At 40.9% G+C, this 25,145-nt stretch overlaps 1 protein-coding gene across 1 annotated transcript in view; it reads left to right on the top strand.

The window, feature by feature from the left end:
• lrig1 (leucine-rich repeats and immunoglobulin-like domains 1) overlaps positions 1 to 25,145 on the top strand; it is a 70,440-nt gene that overhangs the window by 32,840 nt on the left and 12,455 nt on the right. Inside the window, exons 4-14 of the mRNA XM_062046934.1 lie at positions 5,041 to 5,178; positions 5,353 to 5,496; positions 6,428 to 6,571; positions 7,334 to 7,477; positions 13,328 to 13,471; positions 16,203 to 16,283; positions 17,469 to 17,540; positions 20,411 to 20,482; positions 20,623 to 20,786; positions 22,811 to 23,167; positions 24,434 to 24,715. Coding sequence (XP_061902918.1) covers positions 5,041 to 5,178; positions 5,353 to 5,496; positions 6,428 to 6,571; positions 7,334 to 7,477; positions 13,328 to 13,471; positions 16,203 to 16,283; positions 17,469 to 17,540; positions 20,411 to 20,482; positions 20,623 to 20,786; positions 22,811 to 23,167; positions 24,434 to 24,715 — 1,742 coding nt within the window. The remainder of the gene's footprint in view (positions 1 to 5,040; positions 5,179 to 5,352; positions 5,497 to 6,427; positions 6,572 to 7,333; positions 7,478 to 13,327; positions 13,472 to 16,202; positions 16,284 to 17,468; positions 17,541 to 20,410; positions 20,483 to 20,622; positions 20,787 to 22,810; positions 23,168 to 24,433; positions 24,716 to 25,145) is intronic.

Below are 25,145 nucleotides of genomic sequence, written 5' to 3'. Positions count from 1 at the left end.
GTGTGTGTGTGTGTGGCCCTTTAAGATATGACAGCATGAGAGGTGAGTGACGTCAGTGAGTGAGTGGGCGAGAGAGGTGAGGGAGCGGCGACAGTGAGTGCGTGTAGGTGCTCTAGCTTGGTGGATGGCTGCGTGCAATAAAGTCACAAAGTTGCAACAAACCGCCGGGCTCGTCATTCACCCTCAGCTGTAAAGACCCTCTTCCGGGTAAAGTGAAGGTTGTTAGACCCGAAGTACGGCTCTGGAGGAACGTCTCCCCTGCGGGAGGCGTGCTTTCTGTGGGTGGGGGAAAGCACGCCTCTTCTTTTCCACCGGAGCGCTCCAATAAAACACACTCAGATCTTCAGTTTCTAGCCGATACTACATAAAAATAACGTAAAATAACGCAGTAACGCATCGTGCAGTAACGGTAACTGAGTTACTGTATATAAAAAAATAACGCGTTAGATTACTAGTTACCGCCGAAACTAACGCCGTTACAGTAACGCGTTACTTAGTAACGCGTTACTTAGTAACGCGTTAGTCCCAACACTGCTAGTGACTTAGTATTGTATTTTATATCACCTGAAGATACAACATGTACAGACAGTGTTAAAATGCAGTCAGTGTTAAAATGCAACAAAGTACTCACGTTACCTCAAAACCACAAAGTGATGAAAAAAAACACACCAAACGAGATTGACAGAGTCGTCCAAAGGCACCATCTATAACAAGCAGTTCCACAGACACTGAGAAATTACAGATGTCGTCTAAAAATCTGGGTGTGACAGTTGCGTGCTGTCGTGCGGGTTCCATGGACCATCAAGGACAGACATTTCTGCGAGCAGGGTTGACTTTCTTTATTTTTCAATAAATTCAGTCTCTCGTCGGGTTGCTTTTCAGCCTTTCGCGTGCCTGCTCGCTTTTCAGCTTTCCACGTCTTCCTTGGGGTCTCTGACTCTCGCGCTCAGCATCTGCTTCTCGCTCTCCAACTCTCCTCCTCACGTTCACGGCTGCCGCCCTTTTACACAGTGCGGAACAATTATGCGATTGTGCCCAGCTGGGCGATCCACGCACCTGATATCGTTTGCGCCGTCGATCCCGGCGCGCCCCGCCTTGCCGCTGGCCCACCTGCCATGCCTCCTCGCCGCCATCTCAGAGTCGGCCCCGGCGGGGCACGCCTCGCTGTCGGTCTGTCGGCCACGCCTCCCCACACTGGGATATATATTTCTGTCAGTATCGCAGAGCACTAGTTTCCTGGATTTATGTTTTAATTTTGACTGTATTGGCCTGCAAAGCTTCCTTGCATTTTATGAAGCGTTATCTTATTAGTGTTCTACTTTTATTGTTTTTTCTACTATACCACTCTATTTGCAAAATTGTTTAATTTACGTTTGTAGTATGAACTTGATGCGTTGTGCCAAGCTCAGCTGAAGTCCCATATAGCTTTTAAGGACCGCAGTAAAGTTTTACAGACGTTCTGAATATTACAGCAAAAGTGACAAACGAAAAACGTGTCAAATAGACTTTGGCTCAACTCAACTTTCCAATTGTGCACACTGTCTGCCATGTCCTAATAAAAGGGAGCTATTAATACAGCCTGTAATGGAAATTATATCGGCTGGGGAATAGTTTTCCAATAAGTTTCCTTTGGTCCCAATTGCCAGTTTCCATCGGGAACAAACCTGCTAATCACCCTCAATGACACTGGAAACAGGAGAATAGACCAGCTAGTGTAAACCACTAATGTGTTGCATACATCAAACGGTGCGTCACAGAGAGAGAGGGCTCATGCAAATCAGATGACCAATGGGCCATGCAAATGAGGTTCAGAATGAAGTCGCATCAAAAGTGAATAAAGCTCAACATCAAAGGCAGAAGCAGAACCAAGTGGCTCTTTGAGAGATGTCACTGGCTGTATGATAATCAGTTTTCATAAACGCTACTATTGTATTTGCAGACTTCAAACATGCTGAGCGATCTCTCTCACACACAGCTGGACCCTCGATCGTGGGAGGGGGCCAGTGGTGGAAGTAGAACGAGTGAGAGAAGGAGTGAGAGAGGTCAATCTCTTCCACCAGTTTGAGGCTGATCTGTTTTTCCCAGCAGAGGTCACCAGCTGTTGACCCCCCCTCACTTCTTAGCTCTTTTTTCCCCTCCCCATTCCTTCCCTCCATACTCTGTGCTCAAAGTAGCCACTGCGTGTTGCTCTGTCCCGTGTGTGTATTTTGTTGTTTGTGTTGGGTTGCATGGTTCATCCTGACCTATTTTGGCCTGTGTTTATTCAGGTGGGCATTGCGGTGTGACACCCACCCTCACTCAGACACCAATAAATGACTGTGTGTCCATCTGCTTGCTAAAGGCTAGGACTGACCTTGTTTTGAGTTTGACTGGTAGAACACCTGCGCTCTCTTTTGCTTTCTTTGGCTCTTTCCGCTAATACCACCATGGGAATATACGGTAACTAGTAATATGATATTGCTCAGCCTTGATTGAGTTTGTGCATGAAGAAACTGCTGTGGTTTAATTAAATATCACACTTTCCACTGGCAACATGCAGTGTAAGAATAAAACATGTGTAAAAGTTTAAACAAAATCTTTGTCTAATGCAGTGTTTCTCAATTATTTTGTCGTGACCCCCGGGGGACATATTTTTTTCCTTCACCCAACCTGAATTGAATTATTATGTCACTTCTTACCTTTATCAGCTTATTCCTTCTTTGTTTGTTTTTTTTGTCTCATGAAAGATAATGACGACTACTTTGGAACAAATGATGACGCAAGCCTAATGTTTTTGCGCTTCAATACACGGAGGATGATCTACAAGTTTTCAAAGCTTAGTGATAAGCAGATCCAGCAAGTAGCACTATTGTTAAGTTCCAAACAAGACAGTCAAACTATGAACATAATAAAACAATCACTTACTCTATAATGTCTGCTCTCTGTGGGATGCCGACTGATGTTCATATCTTCCCGCTTGCATAAAGAACAAATCATAATTCTCACACAGGTAAAAAAAAAACAATAAACTAAACACGCGTCTTTTCGTGTCTTTCGGGTCTAAGTTGAATTTCAAAGTTGACCAACTTTTCAGTTTATGGCCACAGCCTTCTACTATACAAGCGAGACTGTGAGAGGCATGAATTATGATATAAAATTAACTTTTATCTACTCAGAGGCGATGCAGCAGCTCACCAGCTCAGTATATAATAGCTGTTTAAGGTAGTTAGCTTTGAGGTCACGGTGACGCTAAAAGTAGTTCCACTGCATTAGTACTTATAACAACAATATTGCTAATACTTGGTTTAAAGTCAGGAGTATTGCTGGACAGCTCTTATTAGTTGCATTGTAAGCCACCTAGAATGCGCAAAAAAAGAAAAACCTATGTGTTTTTGTCTTACATACGGAATGTGAATGACAGACTAAATTCCAAAAAAACATGCAGTTCCCCTTTAAAGTTGTGTGTACATGTTTTTCTTGTGACCTTTGGCCTCCATTGTTTACTGTGTATGTAGCAACCACAATGTAAAATGTTTCCATAATTTCAAAAGAGCTGCCTCCTGCAAATAGCCCATGAGCCACACTTGGGACATCTCTAGTTTACTTTTTCACCAAAATGTTGCCAAATGACGGAAAAGTGTCCCCCAACTTACAGTATACCAAGCCAAGTTGCACATTTCTGGAGATTTTGTGCAAGCCTTGCACAATGGTAATACATACTCCCTGGGTTTGTGGTGGCGAAGCTCATGCTGAAATGACTTCATCATCCCTTGACCGCTTGTATTTTTTTCAAATAAATGCAAGACGCAAGACACAGTCCCCTCTTTTACTTCAAATGCATATCTTTACTCGCTAAATTGTCAGCACAAATGCCGTTTTCTATATCTTATTCTCTGGCAAAGTAGGTGCGTATTAGATTTGTTGAGAAGCGGAGTTACGATGCATGACGCTACAATTCTATTATATTCTGACTGCAGTCGAACTTAAAGCTCCAAATACGCTTTTGTGGAAGATCAAATACTTGTGTTAATAAATGTCCACCTCCTTTAGATAAAAGAGCATAACTATAACTAAATACAACAGCGCGCCATAGCAGCAATGCTAAGTGATGTGCCTACATGGTGGCCATCTTAGGCAGCTACAATGTGTATATTGAAAATAAATCATAACTTGTTTGTTCCGCAACAGTTTTTCATGCGGTTGACTTTGTTGTCAGTGTCAAATCATATGCTATTAACAAACATTTGATAGAAAAAAAACCTATAAAAAGTAATTGTCAGTGTCCTTGTTTTAACCGTTCATCGTATTTTGCAACCGTATGCAGCACAATGTGCCAGCATTCTTGTTGTCTTCATTTCCGTGCCATCTACAACAATGGAATGCCTTGGCACTTTGCCCCTACTAGCTTTGGCTCGCCGTGGGCACGCAGCTCAAAGGGGCGTGTCGTATCTAATTACAAATATGGGAAACACTGCATCCACTATCTCCTTTCTTGGCGTGGCTAAACGCGTTGGAACACATTAGAAAGCCGCCATGCTTTTAGGTTTACCAATAAATAAACGATTCCTCAAGGCAGAGAAAATTCCTCTATTATTCTTTTGAAGTTGATGTACTCTAGTTATTAAAGGAATTTTTACACCCCTAAAATTGTTTTCTTTATTTCTGAAATGAGACTTGTGACTTTTGACTCTCACTGCTCATGAAAATGCAGTTCTATGAAACCTGTTAAATCTGTTAAGACACTTGTCTCATTTGTCTATGGATGTTCTCAGTAATCCAGGTCATTATATTCTGTAGAAGATGTCTTTTAAGAGAAAATGTAGAGTCTAGTTGCGATAGATTGAATGCCCTGAGAATACTTGTCTCATACAGTCTGTGACTATGATCTGTGCAACTCGGTTGTGTGTATTATTCCACCCGAAAGTGGACTTTAGTCAAGCCAAGAAAGCAAGGGCCTCTTTGTGGATGAGGAAAACAACCCATTTACTTAAAGGATCTATAAAGTCTTTGTATTGTTTCTTTTAATCAAAAACGGTGTCTTTTTTTTGGTCTTTTTTGCAGACATCATAACAAAATCAGTAGTTTTGAGGGTTTACAGACCGGAGACCTAGTTTCTTTGGAGACCTTGGACCTGAGCAATAATGACATCACTGAACTACGAGGACCCTCCTTTCCTGCAGGCCTCCAGATTAGAGATTTGTAAGTATTTCTGCGATATCGAAGTATTCATTAAAATAAAAATATCCTTGTGACAATAGAGTTTAATTCAGTAAACCAGACCATGCTGTACAGTTTGTCCTAATATTTGGGACTCAGTCTCACCCACAGACACTATGTGTTTTAAAATGTGCTGTTGTGCCTGTGTGTTCTCAGGTACCTAAGCAACAACAAGATCAGTGCTTTAGAGCTAGGAGCACTGGACCATCTAGGCTCCACTCTCCAAGTCCTGAGATTGAGCCGAAACCGCATCAGTCAAATCCCCGTGAGGGCATTCCAGCTCCCGAGGCTCACCCAGCTGTGAGTACTGTTGGATTTATATCAGTTTAACAACGTTGCCTGCTGACATGGGTCTATTTGGATCTTCCAGACATGTTTTCTTTGCACAAACAAATTTATAATTATTGGCTTTTCTATGTGGTCATTTTGGAGGCATTTTAAAAGTTAACATAGGAAAAGACTTTCAAATGTTTCGATGTTGTGTTTATATGTGTCGTTTTAGCAGTGTTTTTATTGATATAATATCCCCAGGGCCGGATTTGTTCTGACAAGGTAAACCGAAGTGATTTATTGGCTTCTTCCATATCCCCAAAGTGGTTACGTCATTCCCTGCACCAAACACCCTATTATCTTGGGCAAACTTCCTTTCCTTGTCTCACTCAGCATAATGCATTGATTGTTTACACCTTTAACCCAAAGAGTGAAGCTGCTCTTTCTTGTAAACTAAAGTCTAACCTGTATAATCCCAGATAGTTTATGCTAGAGAGGAATTTGTGCAATTTCAGTTTAGACACAAAATAATAGGCCATTATGTTTATATTCACTCTGAGGGCAGCTTTAACACACACAGCATTTGTGCATGCAAAGACACTAGACAGCCTCAAAGAAACATGACAAGGTCCAACAGGTTGAAAGACCCTAATTTGAGATGTGCAGGCTACAAGACTCTGGTTAAATTCTTAGAATTCTATAATTTCTTCAATCATAATAATTTTTTCAATGGGAAAAATATCATATTTCAAAATAAAATGGATTTTGCTCAGAATATGGGAAGTAATATTATCTGGAATATTCGAGTTTGTATGAGGAGCAGGATTGGTTTCATGAGACAGTGCGGATAATCTTGTGTTCCTGAAAAGACCCTAGAAAAAATAAGAATGATTTTATATAATGTGAAAAAATGCAATATGCACAAATATATATTTTTTGTGTGTTTTTACCCAACCTGCAGAGAGCTGAACCGGAATCGTATTCGTCAAGTCGAGGGTTTGACCTTTCAGGGCCTTTCGAGCTTGGAGGTGTTGAAGCTGCAAAGGAATGGTATCGGCAAACTGACTGATGGTGCTTTTTGGGATCTTGCCAAGATGAAAGTCCTGTACGTATCTTTAAAAAGTAATCAAAATAAAATCAGTGCATTAGGGATTTAACAATATGATTATTCAATCTCCTATCCTATATCATATTACGATTATTTTGACCAAAAATATCATGGTTATCATTATTACTACGTTTTTGTTGAATGTGTTCAAAAAGTACTTATACACATAATAAAATGTTTTGACAAATCTTTTTTTTAATATGTAAATAAAACCACAGCCTGTATATTGTGCACAATGTAATGGCTTAATTGCTAAAACAGCAATGTGTTTATACAATTCTAGCTAGCGATTAACAGTGCTAGCTGTTAGCTAGCGATCAGAAAAATTTGCAGTATCACCAGTCCGTGAGTTTATCAAAGTACAGTTAGTTATCCATCATGGTTTTACAATAATAATTATAATAATAATACTAACAGTCAGAAGTTTTACCACTGTTTTAATATGGGTAATTATTACATACCTACAGTGCATTATTACCTAACATAATCATAACAACAATACAAATGTAGCCATAATATGAAATCTAAATTATGTTTCACCAAAGAATACACATTTATGTGAACCAACCTACCACAGCACACACAAAAAAATAATCTCTCACTTGACTGAAGGTTAAGTCAGTGCCTCTTCAATTAATATTGGCTAAACAAACTAATTGAGAATGTAGTTTTATGGACCATTTTGACTCTGTATAATTGCATCTTATTCACACTGTAATAGACAGAAATCCTTTCACTTATTCACTGATATGAATGCAGCCACCTGGACTACAACAGCCTGACAGAGGTGAACAGTGGATCGCTGTATGGCCTGACTTCTCTTCAGCAGCTTTTCCTCAGCTACAACTTCATAACCCGCATCAATCCTGATGGCTGGAAGTTCTGCCAGAAGCTGAGGGAACTGTGAGTACCTTAATAAGCCTGAAAAAGTGTTTACGTGTGTAAAAAGCAAAAATTAGCACATTTGCATAAGAATCAATGAAAAAAAGCACTAATCATATTTAACAGTTATGTGTTGTTCACCCCAAATAAGGCAGTAACTTCTTATAGTTCCCGCACTGTTAAGTCTTTCTCCTTCTTTACTTCCATTTATTTTGTTAATTTTCTTCACACTCTCAACCCATATCATCTATCGACCTTAAAAAGGCTTAAATGAGTTTGGGTTTTACATGCAATGTTCAATATTATTCCAGTGGTAATCCTGTTTATCCAATCATTATACCTGAGCTCAACATTTCAAAATCTCACCTCCATGAGTTTCTTTACATTTTTGTGCGTGTGAGCGTTTTGCAATCCTCTGTCTGATCCTCTACTGGCTCAGTTGGGGTAATTACACTGAAGGATCACATTCATCCTCATTGTCAACTGAAGGACAAGGTATTATCTGAGATTGTTCCCTTTTCTGTCGACACGATTGTCATTTCCCTGCTGTAAAGTGCTTCGCTCAGCTCAGTGCTCGCTAACTTAACGGTAGCCTCGGGTATCTGTGTTTGTTGTCATTTAACAGTTAGACAATATTATGAGTTTGATGGCCTTGATGTAAGTTTACTGTCCGTATCGCAAGGCCATATCCTGGACGCGTGTCTATGAATGACAAATTGCTCCCTGCTCAGCCCTCCTGGCGCTTAACATATCAGAGGCAATATAGTTTTATTTGAGTTACTCTGATCCTCTCGCTGGGCCAGGCTGGTCAGCAAACAACAAGAATCTCTGCACACAGGCCTTGTCTTGTAACAAGGGCAATACAGTGATGACTGTCAGTACCAGTATGCAGAGGTGTGGACTCGAGTCACATGACTTGGACTCGAGTCAGACTCGAGTCATGCATTTGATGACTTTAGACTCGACTTGACAAAATGTAAAGAGACTTGCAACTCGACTTAGACTTTAACATCAATGACTTGTGACTTCACTTGGACTTGAGGCTTTTGACTTGACATGACTTGCTACTTTCCCCAAAACCTAAAGCTTAAAAAGTTATTTGGGAGCGCTCCGTATCTTTCATTTTGTACGTGTCTGTCTATCAGCGTGTGTGCTGCGTGTCAGCGTGTGTGCTCTCAGTACAACAACCAATCAAATTAGATCTACATTGTTTTCATCACACAGCATTCAGCCAATCAAATTGCAGGACAACCAATGAACAAGAGTTGTCAAACAACGTGCCAGTGAGAAAGATTTATGCCTAGGTTGGTTTCGCTCGGGTATAAAAACTACGACTTGGTCAACAAAAAACGAATTGCCGTATGCAAATCACGCAGTTCGAATATTACAGACGGAGACGCAACAATTTCAACAAGATGCACAAAGAAGGGTAAGTTTTGAATGTAAGATAACGTTTATTGGCTAAGTAACATGACTTTTATTTGCTGTGTAGTTAAATCAGTGAGGCTGTAAACTCACTGCTAACGTCATAACCATAGACATCTTATAAGTAGACGCAGCATCGAGCGCTACTGCTTACTGGCGCAGACGAGACGCGGGGCCGCCATCTTGGAGTGGTGATCCGCTCCACTCAGTGCAATTCATTTGGCAGGAGCAATGAACTGTCAGCGCATTTAATTCATTTTACCTCACTGAATACCACTCATTTTCACGCGCTTTTTTGTCATACGTGTAGCTATGATAAAGGACACATGTTTTATTATTCATAGTTTGCTTAACAGTAATATACTATTCTTATATGCTATAAGTGACCAGACGTCCGAGATCAAAACTGGGAATATAATCCCAGAGAAGGGGGAAAAAAACGGTCAGCTATTTTTAAGTTGAAGAAACAATATGATTAGGTTATATATACATGCGTATATCCTACATAAACAATGTATGAATACATTAAATATCTATATATCTTATAGACCGTATCTCTGTTGCTGCAGCAGCAGAGAGTTTATTCTGTCTTGACACTTTGTATTGATATTTTGTATTACATTCTTCCCTTAAATGATCATGTTTACAGTGATTGTTATATATGTATTTTTTTATGTATGTCGCTTTGGATAAAAGCGTCTGCCAAATACTTAAACATATATAAACACCTGTACGTCTTTATATCAGCTAAAACCACCAATCTGTTTCACTGGATTCAGAAAAGAACCAAATGCTGTCTTACCCAACAATGTTAGTATTTGAATATTGTTACTTGAAGACTTATTCCTGGTTACAATTATACTGTTAAGAAAGTATTGTCTTATATTTTGCCTAAAATGAGAATGCATCATAATCAGTGGCGGCTGGTGAATTTTGTTTTAGGTGGGGCTGAAAGTTTGTAAACCAAACCCCTGTAGGGGCGTCATCCTCCCCCAGAAGATTTCTTTGTGATTTTCACATACAAATATTGAAGATCTTTGCTCCTTCTCAACTCTGTGGTAATTTTTCATAAAATACAACCAATAGTACATTAAAGGCCTACTGAAACCCACTACTACCGACCGCGCAGTCTGATAGTTTATATATCAATGATGAAATCTTAACATTATAACACATGCCAATACGGCCGGGTTAACTTATAAAGTGACATTTTAAATTTGCCGCTAAACTTCCGGTTCGAAACGCCTCTGAGGATGACGTATGCGCGTGACGTAGCCCGGCGAACACGGGTATGCCTTCCACATTGAAGCCAATACGAAAAAGCTCTGTTTTCATTTCATAATTCCACAGTATTCTGGACATCTGTGTTCGTGAATCTGTTTCAATCATGTTCATTGCATTATGAAGAAGGAAGCTGAGCAAGCAAAGAAGAAAGTTGTCGGTGCGAAATGGACGTATTTTTCGAACGTAGTCAGCCACAACAGTACACAGCCGGCGCTTCTTTGTTTACATTCCCGAAAGATGCAGTCAAGATGGAAGAACTCGGATAACAGAGACTCTAACCAGGAGGACATTTGACTTGGATACACAGACGCCTGTAGAGAACTGGGACAACACAGACTCTTACCAGGATTACTTTGATTTGGATGACAAAGACGCAGACGTGCTACTGTGAGTATGCAGCTTTGGCTTTTTTTTGCGTATGTACGTAACTTTTTTAAAATATATAAGCTTTATGAACCTTGGGTTAGGTGAACGGTCTTTTGGGCTGAGTGATTGTGTGTGTTGATCATGTGTTTGAATTGTATTGGCGTGTTCTATGGAGCTAGGAGCTAGCAGAGGAGCTAGCATAACACGTACCGTACCTACGTGCGCGTCACGTACGTAACTTTTTAAAAATATATAAGCTTTATGAACCTTGGGTTAGGTGAACGGTCTTTTGGGCTGAGTGATTGTGTGTGTTGATCAGGTGTTTGAATTGTATTGGCGTGTTCTATGGAGCTAGGAGCTAGCAGAGGAGCTAGGAGCTAGCATAACAAACACGCAGGTGTTATTATGCAGGATTAATTTGTGGCATATTAAATATAAGCCTGGTTGTGTTGTGGCTAATAGAGTATATATATGTCTTGTGTTTATTTACTGTTGTAGTCATTCCCAGCTGAATATCAGGTACCGTGAGTATGCAGCCTTGGCTGCTAAACATTCAATAACTTGACCGTTTGTGCGCGTCACGTACGTAACTTTTAAAAAATATATAAGCTTTATGAACCTTGGGTTAGGTAAACGGTCTTTTGGGCTGAGTGATTGTGTGTGTTGATCAGGTGTTTGAATTGTATTGGCGTGTTCTATGGAGCTAGGAGCTAGCAGAGGAGCTAGGAGCTAGCATAACAAACACGCAGGTGTTTTTATGCAGGATTAATTTGTGGCATATTAAATATAAGCCTGGTTGTGTTGTGGCTAATAGAGTATATATATGTCTTGTGTTTATTTACTGTTGTAGTCATTCCCAGCTGAATATCAGGTCACCCCCGGCTCTCACAGCATCTTCCCTATCTGAATAGCTTCAACTCCCCACTAGTCCTTCACTTGCACTTTACTCATCCACAAATCTTTCATCCTCGCTCAAATTAATGGGGAAATTGTCGCTTTCTCGGTCCGAATCTCTCTCACTTCATGCGGCCATCATTGTAAACAATAGGGAACTTTGCGTATATGTTCAACTGACTACGTCACGCTACTTCCGGTAGGTGCAAGCCTTTTTTTTATCAGATACCAAAAGTTGCAATCTTTATCGTCGTTGTTCTATACTAAATCCTTTCAGCAAAAGTATCAAGTATGACACATATAATAGATCTGCTATCCCCGTTTAAATTAAAAAAATTCATTTCAGTAGGCCTTTAATGTTAAATCTTACTTGTGAAAAGTAATCCCCCGATTCCTTTTTTCAACAGTCCGCTCATTTGAGCAGGAAAACGCTGAACACCAGCCCGGCATCTTTGTTTTCTACCTGTCAACTGTCAGTTTAGGCTGCTCGCCGGCTCATCATCACCACTTCAAGATGCAAATTGCTCGCGTCACAGCAACCAATGCTGCGTCTACTTATAAGATGTCTATGGTTATAACATCATTTCAAACACAGCAATATGTTGCGTCCACTGCAGTTCGCTACCTTATTCATACTTTTTGTCAAGTGATTTTTTTAAGCAGGGTTGCATGAAGTACCTACAATTAACGTTACGTTACTCAATGTATCACACACAGTAACATAACGTTAAGACGGCGGTCAGCAGCACCGCGTATTTTAGCCACCTACAAAAAGACAAACATAGTCAAATAAAGGTCAGTTAAAATGTATACTATATTAAGAATATGTGTACATATTGCATAGGGCCCTGACATCTAAAAAGTACAACTCTGTTCATTGTTATGTTCATGTATTTGTTATGTTTTTCATGTGTACACACACATCAACACACATACAGTATGAGATGAGATCAATGAGATAAGGTAAGAACAGAATAGAAACTGCTGTGGAACTAGTTACAATGCAATATGCCATGGAAATACAATGTTAACACTTTTGTACAAATAAGTACAGTTGCACTTGTTTTTGCAAATGTGTTTATTCTGTAAAGGAATGAGTTAAATGTTTAAAATTGTTTAAACTATTAAAATGACTGGTTAATAGTGCTATTATGAATTGCAATGTCAGTACTATTTTTTTTCCTGCTATTTCAAATGCACTTGTTTTAATAAACAAATACAGCGGTTTAAAAGCATACACAATCTGTGTAAAAATATTAGTCTGCGGTTAAAAGGACTTGAAAGGACTCGAAACTCAAAATGCAGGACTTGTGACTTGACTTGAGACTTTCCAGTCTTGACTTTGGACTTGACTCGGGACTTGCCTGTCTTGACTCGGGACTTGACTCGAGACTTGAGGGCAAAGACTTGAGACTTACTTGTGACTTGCAAAGCAATGACTTGGTCCCACCTCTGCCAGTATGTTTATTGATCCTTAATCAAGACATTCTCAATGTTTAACATTTTTGTCATTTGTGTATTATTGTTTTCTTTCAGTGTGTACTTCACTTTAAAGCCACATACATGACAAAATGTTATTTTGGGTTCTACCAAAGGCTTAAGCAAGACTGTCAATGGATGCTACAAAACTTATACCAAGAGTTTTGTTCCATTTCATAATTCAACATGACAACTATAATCTTCTCAGGCTATATTGTTAATTTACTGTCACGAGGAAAGTGTCACAAAGTGGCTAAGAGACTTTGAACTAGCCATGAAAGTTGATAATTGTTTCTGGAGCTACATTAATTATATCATCTCCATCCAGACCTCACACAGAACATTTCAGTTTTTCCCCTTTCTGTCTATGTGACTCCCTTTATGTCCTTTCTTCTTGGTTTCGGTCACTCCTTTCCACTCCAGGAATCTGTCACACAACAACCTGACTCGTCTGGATGAAGGCAGTCTGGCTGTGCTGGGGGATCTCCACACCCTCCGTCTGGGGCACAACTCAATAAGCCACATTGCCGAACGAGCCTTCAAAGGCCTCAGGGCTGTGCGCAACCTGTAAGTATACACCCCTTATTTGCCATGAGCATGTCTAAATGATTCTGAACAAGGCCCACATATCTGTGGTGCCCTTGCGTAAATTAGGGCTGAGATGTGCCACAGGGGAACAATGAAAACTGAGATGATACTGTATGTGATATTTTAGTTTGTGGTCCTATCAGCAGATTTTAGAAGCTGTGAGCTCTTTGCATATTTAAAGTTGGAGCACATTTGCATTCAAGCTTTTGTTTTTATGTAGAAGTGTTCCGGCTTCACTATTGTCATGGTTTCTGTGGCAACTTTTTTGGTCTTTCTTGCTTTGTTTCTTTTGTCTGGTTGTGTTTTGGTCCTAAAAGGCTCTTTGTCGTTTGCTTCCCTCAAGAACGCTGGCATCCCTTTGGAAACTAAGTTACAGGTTTTGCTATTGGAGGCTTTTTTTTGCACAAAAGGTCCAAACTAGTTAAAAAAACTAATATATGGGAACAAGAGAGACAAAACCAGGTGATCACCATCTGGGAGAGGGACCATTTTGTGCAAGGACAATCCATGTCTCTTGTTTCTCACACTGTGGCGTTTTCCCCTTTATATATCTCTCACTCTTTCAATGCTTATGTGTTTACTGTACGTTTTCCTCCAATACACACGTCTTATTTCTCACCCTCCTGTTCACTTCCTGCTCTTGCCATGTCATTGAATGGGGATGGAGCAGCCAATTCTCTCACCTTGCAGGTAGGGATGTGCCGATCGATCGGCCAACGATTAATATCGGACGATTTTTGGGAAAAAGTATTGACGATTAATGCCTTTTAACACCAATGACAGATGCCAAGCCACTCTGGCTGAGACTGTATTCATTTTTATTCCATCGGCAGACTAGTGTCTAGCAAGTAATTCATATTAAGCTAATAATAATTACTTTTAAACCATGGCAAATTTGCAAAACAGCATTTCTTAGTATCATAACTTTTATTATCAAGTATTGTCACCAAAATCGACAATAAAACCGTCAATAAAATTTGTCACAGAAAAAGATCATTTGTCGATATTGGTCTTTGAAGTCATCGCTTGAGTTTTGCCAGGCCGAAACAAACATTGAATTTAATTTCACGTCAAAGTGGACTTTGCTTTTCTCGGCAGTATGTTTGTTATGTGGGGGTATTTAAAATGGAGGATGCCGTTTGTGACTCTCCTCTGTAAGATAGTTAGCTTGTTTGCTTGCTAGCTAGCTTTTATCAGCACTTTGCCTGTCCTTGCTTTAAAATGAATAAAAGTTTAATAGTTGTTATTAATGAGCAGCACAGTTACAGTACAAATACATATTTCTAAATGAAGAAATCATATTTATTGTTAGATAGCACATACTTAAAAATATCTGAAGCTGAGTTTAAAAGTCGATGGCTAAATTAGAGTTACTGAATAGATGTACAATTCATAAACCGATGAGTCGACTAACCGTTAAGATAGTTGATGAGTAGTCGACTATCAAAATAGTCATTAGTTGCAGCCCTACTTCACGCCGTTTTATGTTGCTGTTGTATTTTACATGTCAGACCAGACATTGGCGTGATCTTTTTGCCTCTATAGGAACTCACTCTGCTGGGGCAATGCTGGGTTGAATGACACAGACTTACACTTACAGGTCTGATGTGTTAGTTTTGCAAGATCGATGTGTTAAAGAGGCTTGTTCCTTTGAGGCAGACCTAATCTAATCAGCAGAGGGGAGAATGGCCATAGACTTGGCCCTGAAAGTTAGCTGGGGGAGCTTTAATTGGGCCTGCACTGCTGGCCGAGCTGGCATTGCACCGGAGCCTGCAGACGGGTGTGAAAGCTCCAAACAAGCCAGCCTGCCCCCTTATTCAGCCACGGGGGTTGTTGGCCCATCGTACAGCCCTCACCCTTCACCCCAACTTCCCACATCCTTCTACCCACGGCCCCTTGCTCTTCAGCCCCCACCACTGGCCTTGCTTTAACAAGCCAACAGGCATTCACGTCCAGCCAGCCAGAGAGAGTAGGAAATTGGCAGCCCCGGTTTGACGGCCAGTGGGGGTTGAAAAGAGCGAGAAAGAACAAGATGGGGGAAGGCCTGTAAAACATGGGAATTATGTTATTATGGAGAAGGTGGTGGGTGTGGTTCACCAACAACCTCAAGGGTCTTTCTGAAGTTTGAAAGTATTCAATGTAGAATTTTTTGTTCTGCCATCACTGTGAGTTCACCAAACGAGATAGTTCTTTCTTTCTCTAGCATTGTGAGACAGAGCTGAGTGAGGGGAATTAAACAAGGGTTTAGAAACTCCTAAAACCTCCCAAAAGAAGCCAATATTTCACTGAATCTATTCTGTCTTTGCCCAACCATTGCTAAGCTTAGTCCACAAGCCCATCAAGACTGTTGGCTGTGCTATTCCTGCCACTCTCAGACAAACATACCCAATTGTTTCAACAACACAAAACACTGTTGCTGCCAATCTTGGCTCCCTGTCATTAATTATGCATGTATTTGCCCGAAAGAGGGCCTGCCTCGATGCAAACTCTGAGAAAAGAATGCACGTGGCTGGCAGAGGAGGGCTGCAGAGAGGCTCTTTAGGCCAGGTGTGAGGGGGGTGGACGGAGGGAAAGTGGGTGAGGGGGCAACCTGCGAGTTCCAGACAAGGCTTTGCCAAGGCTGTGAAAGGCTTCAGTGCTGGCAGACTTGTTCTCCGCCTCCCTTCTCCCAATTTTTTATCCTAACTCGCTTTTCCCTCCTTCTCCGCAGGGAGCTGGACCATAACGACATCTCCGGCACAATAGAGGATACCAACGGGGCCTTCTCTGGATTGGATAGCCTGAGCAAGCTGTGAGTTCTCCCCTTGTGTCACTGTTGTTTTCAGTCTCCACTTCAGAGGAAAACATTTTAGTGTACATTGAGAGTAAATTAGTTTCCCTCAAGACCACACTTTTACCTACTTCATTAATTTTCAAGATTACCTGCGCATGTTTGAATTTGGCCAGTTAGTTAAGTCTCCATGGATGTGGAGTAGGTGCTGGCTTTGCGAAGTAATCAACCGGCAAGATGAAAGGATGATGTCCAGCCAAGATGGTTCCCAGTGTGAGCGCTGCTAAAGCAGAATGAACAGGAGAAACGGGAGGAGAAAGGGCTTTTCTTCACACTGGCGGGGGTTCGCTCCCCAATAGGCTTAGCTCCATTTCTTCTACAGGCCTGTGCTCCTCATGCCCCCGCTTTCACGCTTACTGTTGTTGGGAGCTGAGAGAGGGTGAAATTGGGGGCTGCATTCAGTCATCAAAATCAAACGCCTCACACGCCCCACACTCTGACCCCTACCTCTTTTGTCAAGTGTTGGCGTAAGCGGCCAACTGCATCTTAAGCCTGGTTAGCCGAGCCACGGGAGGGAGACGGTGCAAAAAAGAGAAAAATGTGGCGGCGGCATATCAAAGCGTGCATACATGCGCATGTATAATTCAGTGATCAATATGACTATTCCTTCAAAATGATAGTTGCATGCATGAATGTTGATCCTTGAGACATTTGTTTGTTGAAATCTGATCCAACACTTGGGTCTTCATTACGGACTAGCGGCGTCTCCTCTTCCTGTGAAGTGATGGTTGAAGGCCGCGGGGGCAGAGGTAGCACACTGATGGTGGAAGGGGGGATTAGGACTCCAAATCAGAGCAACAGCAACTGGCTGACCCTCTCACATGGTTGCATGAATACCCCCCTGAACTGAGCAGGGTCATTGCTAATAAAATTCTAATAAAGATAAAAGTAGTCTTTGAAGAGAAGCACAGAGCCCCACTTGCTTAACCCCCCCCCCCCCAACACACACACACACACACACACATCTCTTTCACCCTTTCTCTTGGCTAATCTCCACACAGTTCACATTTCCAATTATTCAATCCCTTCCCTCTTATCAGATTGAGCCTTGCTAATTGTGCTCTGCTCTCTGTCTTCTCACCCACCCGTCCTCCCAAACCCTAACTCTCTTCATCTATCGACACCCTCCATGTTTGAAAATGACAGAACTCTGTTTGGAAACAAGATCAAGTCAGTGGCAGAGAAAGCCTTTGCTGGCCTAGAGACCCTGGAACACATGTGAGTATCCCACACTGATTTAGTTTGACATAGTAGCTGGCAGCGAGGAGCTGACTAGCAATCCAATAGTTAACATGTAAATAGATGCTACGAGACGGGCCCAGCTGGCTGTTTCCTGTTAGCCTATCATAGCTTCAACTTTAAGCTTTAGTTTTGTTCCTCAGGTAGTTAATAATAATAATTAGATGGATAACGTAATTTAGACCCTGTCCACCCAGGAACGTTTTAGGAAGTAACAGTAAATTATTACCATATTTTCCGGGCTATAGAGCACATGGTATTTAAGCCGCACCCACCAAATTTTGGAATAAATAAATATGTTTACATATATTTTCTGCACCGGACTATAAGCTGCAAATACCTGTGTATGCCGTTTATTTAAATACCTAAATTGTTTTCAAAACAGTGCCTGCAACACAGCAGTAAAACAGAAGTCATTGTCATGAATCGTTTTACGACTGTTTGGACTTTTTGGAGTTCCTATAACCTTTTTAGTCCCCGGGCCGTTTTTCGTCGTGTTCCGATTTACGGAAACTAGGGACTACGGCCCTCAGATCCTATAACCAATTTAGCTCTTACTTTGAGGCTGGGTCTAAACTGAGTCCCATAGGAACTAAAATATGTAGGTGTTTGGTGATTGGTTGAACTAGTGCGTTTCTCCTAGCCACAACACAGACCCGCCATTTTTTAAAAGTCCCACAAAGTTGTTTACGAGATCGCAACAGCAACAAGTAAAATGGACACAGCCAACGATAAATGGAACGATAAGGAGGTCAAAGCTCTCCTTGCCGCCTATTCCACAGAGGAGATTCAGCGGGGGTTTGAAGGCTCGCAGCGGAACATTAAAATCATGAACACGGTAGCCTCCGAGGTCTCCAATCTTGCTTATTTTGTTTCTTTGTTCACTTTTCGCGGGCGGGTTGTTGGTTGTTTTGTGGGTGAGGCGCTAAAATAATATGTCACGGGTCGCAGGGGGATATGCGTCATACATGTTTCTTACCAAGGTCCCTAGCATCCCCAGCCATTTGCGAACGTGAAAAGGAAAAGTCCCTATGGGAAAGGGTAGTTCCTATAACTAAACTCGAGTGTGGTAGTTCTTAGAACTGCATCCTGAGAACTAGTATATGCGAATCCGGCTATGGACTCACAAGCTGCAGAAGCTAGCTCTCCAATCAGTTAAAGAGACTCAATAACTCCACGGTGACGTTTTGGGGAATTAACGAAACGGAAACTATACAAAAAAGAATGCCATTGTAAATTAATAATACTAACATAGACACTTGTAAACATGTTAGAATATTCGCTAATGCTAACAATGCTAGCTTGATACATTATGATAGCGCATACAAATATGCATAAAAACACACCTACAGACATCACACTGGACGGTTTAGTAAGTATGAATTGTTTTAGTTATACTGTAAAATTTACAAACGTTGCTTGGTGTGATGAATGAAGAATTAATTCGAGCAGAATTGCTATGGATGAATACTTCCGGTTCAAGGAACAAACAGGATGTACATTTTCTACCGCAGCACCTGGAGTGAGCAAACTTGTCCAAAAGATGGCGCCATAGCACAAACAATAACATACCTTTTCAGTGTCTCTGTCGGTATTCTATGAAAAATATTTGTTGAATACAAAACATTATGACTGTTCCATAAGTTCAAATCCATAAATTAGCCGCAAGGTTCAAATCGTGGAAAAAAGTAGCGGCTTATAGTCTGGCATATGGTTTTAGCCTTTCATACATATGTGAACAGCGTTCTGGGTGGCCTGAAATGATAGGCTTTGAAAACGGGCTCCTGAGTTAGAAAGTCTGATAACGCCACCTTTTTATTATTGTGTGGACAAGCAAATCACTACTTTTTTATAGCAATGAAATCGCTGTGTCGTCATGTGACCATTAAAAAAAAGAGAAGACCACACGCAACAGCTGTAACAACAACAACAATGGTGAACAACCACAAAGCTGTGTTTTTGCTGTAGTTAGTTATTAGCACTATGGCAACAGAACCTCATCAATATCTATCAACTATATGTGCAGCAGAGATGCATACAAAAAATAAAACATGTCATATTCTTTAAATACCACCACAATGTCAGGATAGAATGACCACCAGAAGAACAAGTGCATCCATATAGCTCCGACCTAGCAATTCCTCTTTGAAGATTGAAAGCATGATCAAACCTAACTGCAAAAGTATGCCTTGTTTGACCACTTAAGGAGGCAAACTATCACTAGTGTAAGGATATTTAATGGAAGCTCGATGATCAGCAGAGTTTGACTGGATGAAGAATCAGGAAAAATATTAGGAGCACACATCTGTGGCCACTTTGACCCCCAGAACTGATTGCATTCGTGCAGCACATAGTTTTTTTTTAACCATCTATCTACTCTGATGTGACGTCAATGGGGTTGCAAAGGAAGTCATTCCGATGTCAGTGTTTACAGCACCACTTGTGGTGGTTGATTGTATTACATTATTTTCACAAAGTTCCCGTCTATAAGTAACTCGTTGTTTCATTTGTCAACCCAGAAAAAAACTGAAACACAAACGTTCCCATGTAGACAGAGCCTTAGGTAAACCTATTGTAGACAGTAAGTTGGAGTTTTGGGTTTGTTTTTTAGCGTTTTAGCTATTTTTAGAATCTATTGTTCAATCTACTGTATGACACTGGTTTGTTGTTGTTGTTGTTGTTGTACATACCACATGTTTTATGACAACAAATGTCCAAAGCGTAGGTGTTCCTATAAGCTCTTTTAGAGGCATCTTCAGACATACACACTTGGATTCTGTGTGATCTTGAATATACTTATATGATGACTTTAAACAATGTGTTTTTAAAGTGCTGTTGTATACCCACAGGAACTTGGGAGAAAATGCCATTCGCTCAATTCAGCCTGATGCTTTTAGCAAGATGAAGAACCTCAAAACTCTGTGAGTGTTTTTTTTTTGGACAAATTGACATGATTTAAGTGCTCAAACCCACAAGGCCTTGAATCATTTTCAAACAGACAGTTTATACTTCTACACCGCGTGTCCAAAACACATATCCAGCTATGTCTTTTGCTCCACAGTCTCATCCAGAGCGACAGCTTCCTGTGCGACTGCCAGCTCCACTGGCTGCCTGAGTGGGTGGTGACTCGTGGTTTACAGGCTGGTGTCAATGCCACATGTGCCCACCCTCAAAGCCTTAAGGGTACCAGCGTTTTTCAGGCTCCAGCCAGCAGTTTTGTGTGTGGTGAGTATTATATTTGTACTGTAATCAGTGTTTTTGTGGCCGATTGTATCAAGCGAGGACTAAGGATGGGGAGTAAAACGTGATTCTATAATGGCACTGGTAAACTTTAGTAACCAGTACAAGAACAAAAAAGTATCCTTTCTTTATTTCAGTGCTAAATTAATGCAGACTCAGCCACCTGCAACAAGTGCTTGAAGGTGGTATTGTGCAAGTAACATTTTATAAGTAGTCTGACTCGCTTTTTAATATTTATTGTCGACCTTCACACGCCAGCAGTTCACCGTTTACATTTCCTCATTATCCATCGGTCACTGTGAGTGAGGTGCATTCATAAAATTTGGAATTCTAAATATAAACATTACAACACAAGCCAGTTCTTTTTAGGGCACAATTTGTGTTCTGCATTGCTGCAGGTTTTTCTATAATAGATATGACAATTTCTGTGAAATGTATTACGGCTGCCATGATTAATCAATTATTTTGGTTTGAAAAAACTTACAATTATATTTTGTTGCTTTGATTAATTGTTTAATCAGTGTAACTAAAACAAATTAATACGTTTTATATTATTGCACACATTTTAGACAAAAAAAATGAACGTTATGGCAAGCATTTAGCTACAAAGTGTGTTTTTTCCCATTACTCAAGTAATTGAAATAAAAATAATCGATAGATTACGAGATTGCTAAACATTTTAGATTATAGTTCATATTGTTGAGTTTGGTACTTAAGTACGGTTTATGGTTTAAATTCATTTTGAACATGCATACATCACAATTTCCAGTTTCTCTTTTCATCATGTTTGAAAAGGAGTAGGAAGAAGCAGAGCTTATTTAATCCTAGCCCTCTTCCATTTCATAGCAATTGCTAACACTTTTGTTGGTTTCCTGTTCTCAATGTGTACACAATTTGCTTCATAAATTAAAAAAAATGAAAAAATGCGGTAAGTAAATAGATAATAAATAGTGAAGTAAATTGTATTTCGTATAGTGAGATGAATAAGATTATCAATAAATTCAAAATGTTTATCTTGATTCTTCTTTGTACTTTGTAAACACCTTGAATTTGAACAGGTTCTTAAACTGGATCATATTAGTACACTGTTTGATTTCTTTACTTAATCCATTCGATGATTTAATTCCACATACTTCAGGTTTTAAGTGTTGTACGTGCATACAAATGTTTTAAGTCACATTTTTCTTTGAGGTTATATTTGTTCTCCTCTTTTGTTGAGAAGAATTGTTGCACATTCTTGGGTAGCAGGTTGTAGTTTGCTTTGTGCATAATTTTGGCAGTTTGCAAATTCACTACATAATTTCAATATTTTTAATTAAATAAATAAGGCATTTAAATGTTCTCAAAATCCAACATTATGTATTATTCTAACTGACCACAGTAAGTGACTGAAGCATACTTTTGTAGTTATTTCCACATATTTGTACACAATAACTACGATATAGTAACACCAGCAAGCAGTAGAGAATATGGAGTGATTTTTTGTCCAATACATCCATCCATCCATTTTCTACCGCTTGTCCCTTTATATTTTACTTAATTCATTATTGATGTATTTCTAGCCACCTAATGTTTGTATATTTTTATAAGGGATTGTTAGTTCATTTTATCATTAATAATTACACCCAAAAAGGTATGTATTTTTCAAGTACCGGTTCAGGAAAAAATACCTATTCTCCACAAGTGTTGGGTCAAATATAAACGATACCCGTCCTAAGCAAGGACCATTTGAGGGCTAGAAGGCACACATTGGCTTGGCAATGGTCTGCTGTTTACACATTTGAATGTGTTTGTGTTGTGGTTTAGCTCGGCGTTAGCAGTCTGTCAGCTCATGCAAATAGCTGCATAAGTGTGTTTGCCTATTTACAATTCTGATCTAGTTTGCTCAAGGGCACTTTTCTCTTTAATGTCTCTTTGTACAATCTAGTAGTACCTCTTTTGTTCACTCGGATGTCACTACAGGATCTGTATTTGAGTTTTTTTTGATGATTTTTAAATATGTCTTTTAGATGATCTTCCCAAGCCTCAGATCACAGTTCAGCCAGAAACCACCATCACAGTTCTGGGAAGCAACGTGCGTCTTACCTGTACGGCTGCGAGCAGCAGCTCCTCGCCTATGACCTTCGCCTGGCGCAAGGACCAGGAGCTGCTTCGCCAGGCCGAGACGGAGAACTATGCCCACATCCGCGCCCACCACCACGATACGGCATCTGATGGGACCGGCGGAGGCGCTGGAAGCGTGATGGAGTACACCACCATTCTGCACCTGCGGCATGTCACCTTTGCACACGAGGGACGTTACCAGTGCATCATCACCAACCACTTTGGCTCTACCTACTCCAGCAAGGCCGGCCTCATCGTCAACGGTAAAAAGCTAGTCCACCCATTTTTTACGACTTGTCACCTCTCAGGGTCGCGGGTGGGCTAAAGCCTATCTCAGCTGCATTCGGGCGGTAGGCGGGGTACACCCTGGACATGTCGCCACCTCATCGCAGGGCCAACACAGACAGACAACATTCACACTCACATTCACACACTGGGGACAATCAGCCTATCCCCAGGTGCATGTTTTTTGTTTTGTTTCAATCGCTATCATTTATGAGACATTACAGTGAAACCCAGACCTAATGAGTTGGTCGACATAAACCGACTTAAACGGGTTCCACTGTAAAAGAGCAAAAACATGTCAGTCAAAGCTGTTAATATGCGTGTGATTACATTGCTTCCACCAAATAAAACGCGCGTTGACGTTCGACTTATCTGCTTTTCAGTTGTTACGTTTGACAGCAGTGCTGAGTTTTCCCCTCTTTCACTTGAACAAAGTCTTCTCTCATAACAAATTGATTAGACCGCATGACAGAAGCTGTTTGTTCAACGCTCTGTCACTTGGTATTTCTCCGCAAATGGAGTGTATTCATTTCAAATTTGCCTCCTAGCCAAGCTTAGCACCAAACTTGTTGACACATTGTGGTTATGACATAACGATCAGGGTTTTATGCTGCCCATTGTGATACCGATTGTCCAATACCTGTCACATGTATTAACTGTAAATTTTTGTATTTATGGTGAGTGCTATTGACAGTTTCAATCAATCAATCAAACAAACCTTACCCATATAGCACTTTTCATTTGGAGGCAAGTGGCAACACAAAGTGCTTTGCAGAAAAAAAAAGAAAGAAGACAATTGAGGAAATACGCCACCTTTGAGGCATCTACACACACTGGAGAATAACTCAAATTCATGCCATCTAAAAAAGAAAAAGAAAACCTTTGAAACATATTATATAATATATCCATCCATTTTCTACAACTTCCATGTCAAAATAAAATACATCACCGGTAATAAATTAATAAACACATGACATTGGGAGAATAAAAGTAGTAATGATAGCAATGCATACAATAGAAAATAATACAATAAAGAATAAAAATTTAAAAAAAATAAGAAGAGTTTAACTGTTGGCGTTTTCATGAGGAAGTATGTGATGGCCATTGCTCATTAATGCCTTTTTCATGAAAATGGGCCGATAGGAATGGATCATCACATCTCTAGACTTACGGTAACTTCACTTTTCTTGTTTTGCTGTCACACGTTCATTTGATGAAAGTTGTTCGGTTTGCTTTGTCCACAGTGCTGCCATCTTTCGTAAAGACTCCCAGGGACAGCACCATCAGGATGGGCCAAACCGCCAGGCTGGAGTGTGCCGCCGAGGGCCACCCGGCGCCGCAGATTGCCTGGCAGAAGGATGGGGGCACCGATTTCCCCGCCGCCCGCGAGCGGCGAATGCACGTCATGCCTGACGACGATGTGTTCTTCATTACGGAAGTCAAGCCGGAAGACACGGGCGTGTACTGCTGCACCGCCAAAAACACGGCGGGAACCGTGTCCGCTAACGCCACGCTCACCGTACTAGGTAAACAAATACCTCAGGCTTTGCTTCTGTTTGTCTCCGACTTACCAGCGTTGATAGTTTTCTCACATCTCCAAAGGCCAGCTCTTGTAAATAGCTCGGCTCTCATGTGGGAAGCCGTAGAATGGCGAGCTTTATATTTTTCTTTTCCCCAGCAGCTGTGGCCTTGCTGCAGGTCAGGGGCCAAAGGCCAGCGTTTGGGGTCAAAGGGGATCGGCGGGGGGAGCAAGAGCGACTCACAGAGTGATGTTTGTTAGGCATTCCCAAACAACCCCCACTTTCCCCCCGCCGCCGCTCTGTGGGAGCGCCCAGTCATGGCTGCTTCACTGCAGGCCTCAGTGCTCCCAGTTTATTGGCTGTTTTTACCTTGTTGATTCAAAGAAAACAGCCGCTCTCCTCCACGGACATCACCCGTGAAAAGAATAAGCAGGGA

Source organism: Entelurus aequoreus, linkage group LG01 (assembly GCF_033978785.1).
Source record: "Entelurus aequoreus isolate RoL-2023_Sb linkage group LG01, RoL_Eaeq_v1.1, whole genome shotgun sequence".
In the NCBI taxonomy this organism is placed as follows: Eukaryota; Metazoa; Chordata; class Actinopteri; order Syngnathiformes; family Syngnathidae; genus Entelurus; species Entelurus aequoreus.
Note: the sequence above shows the minus strand (reverse complement) of the source record. Positions and strands in the feature narration are given on the sequence as shown.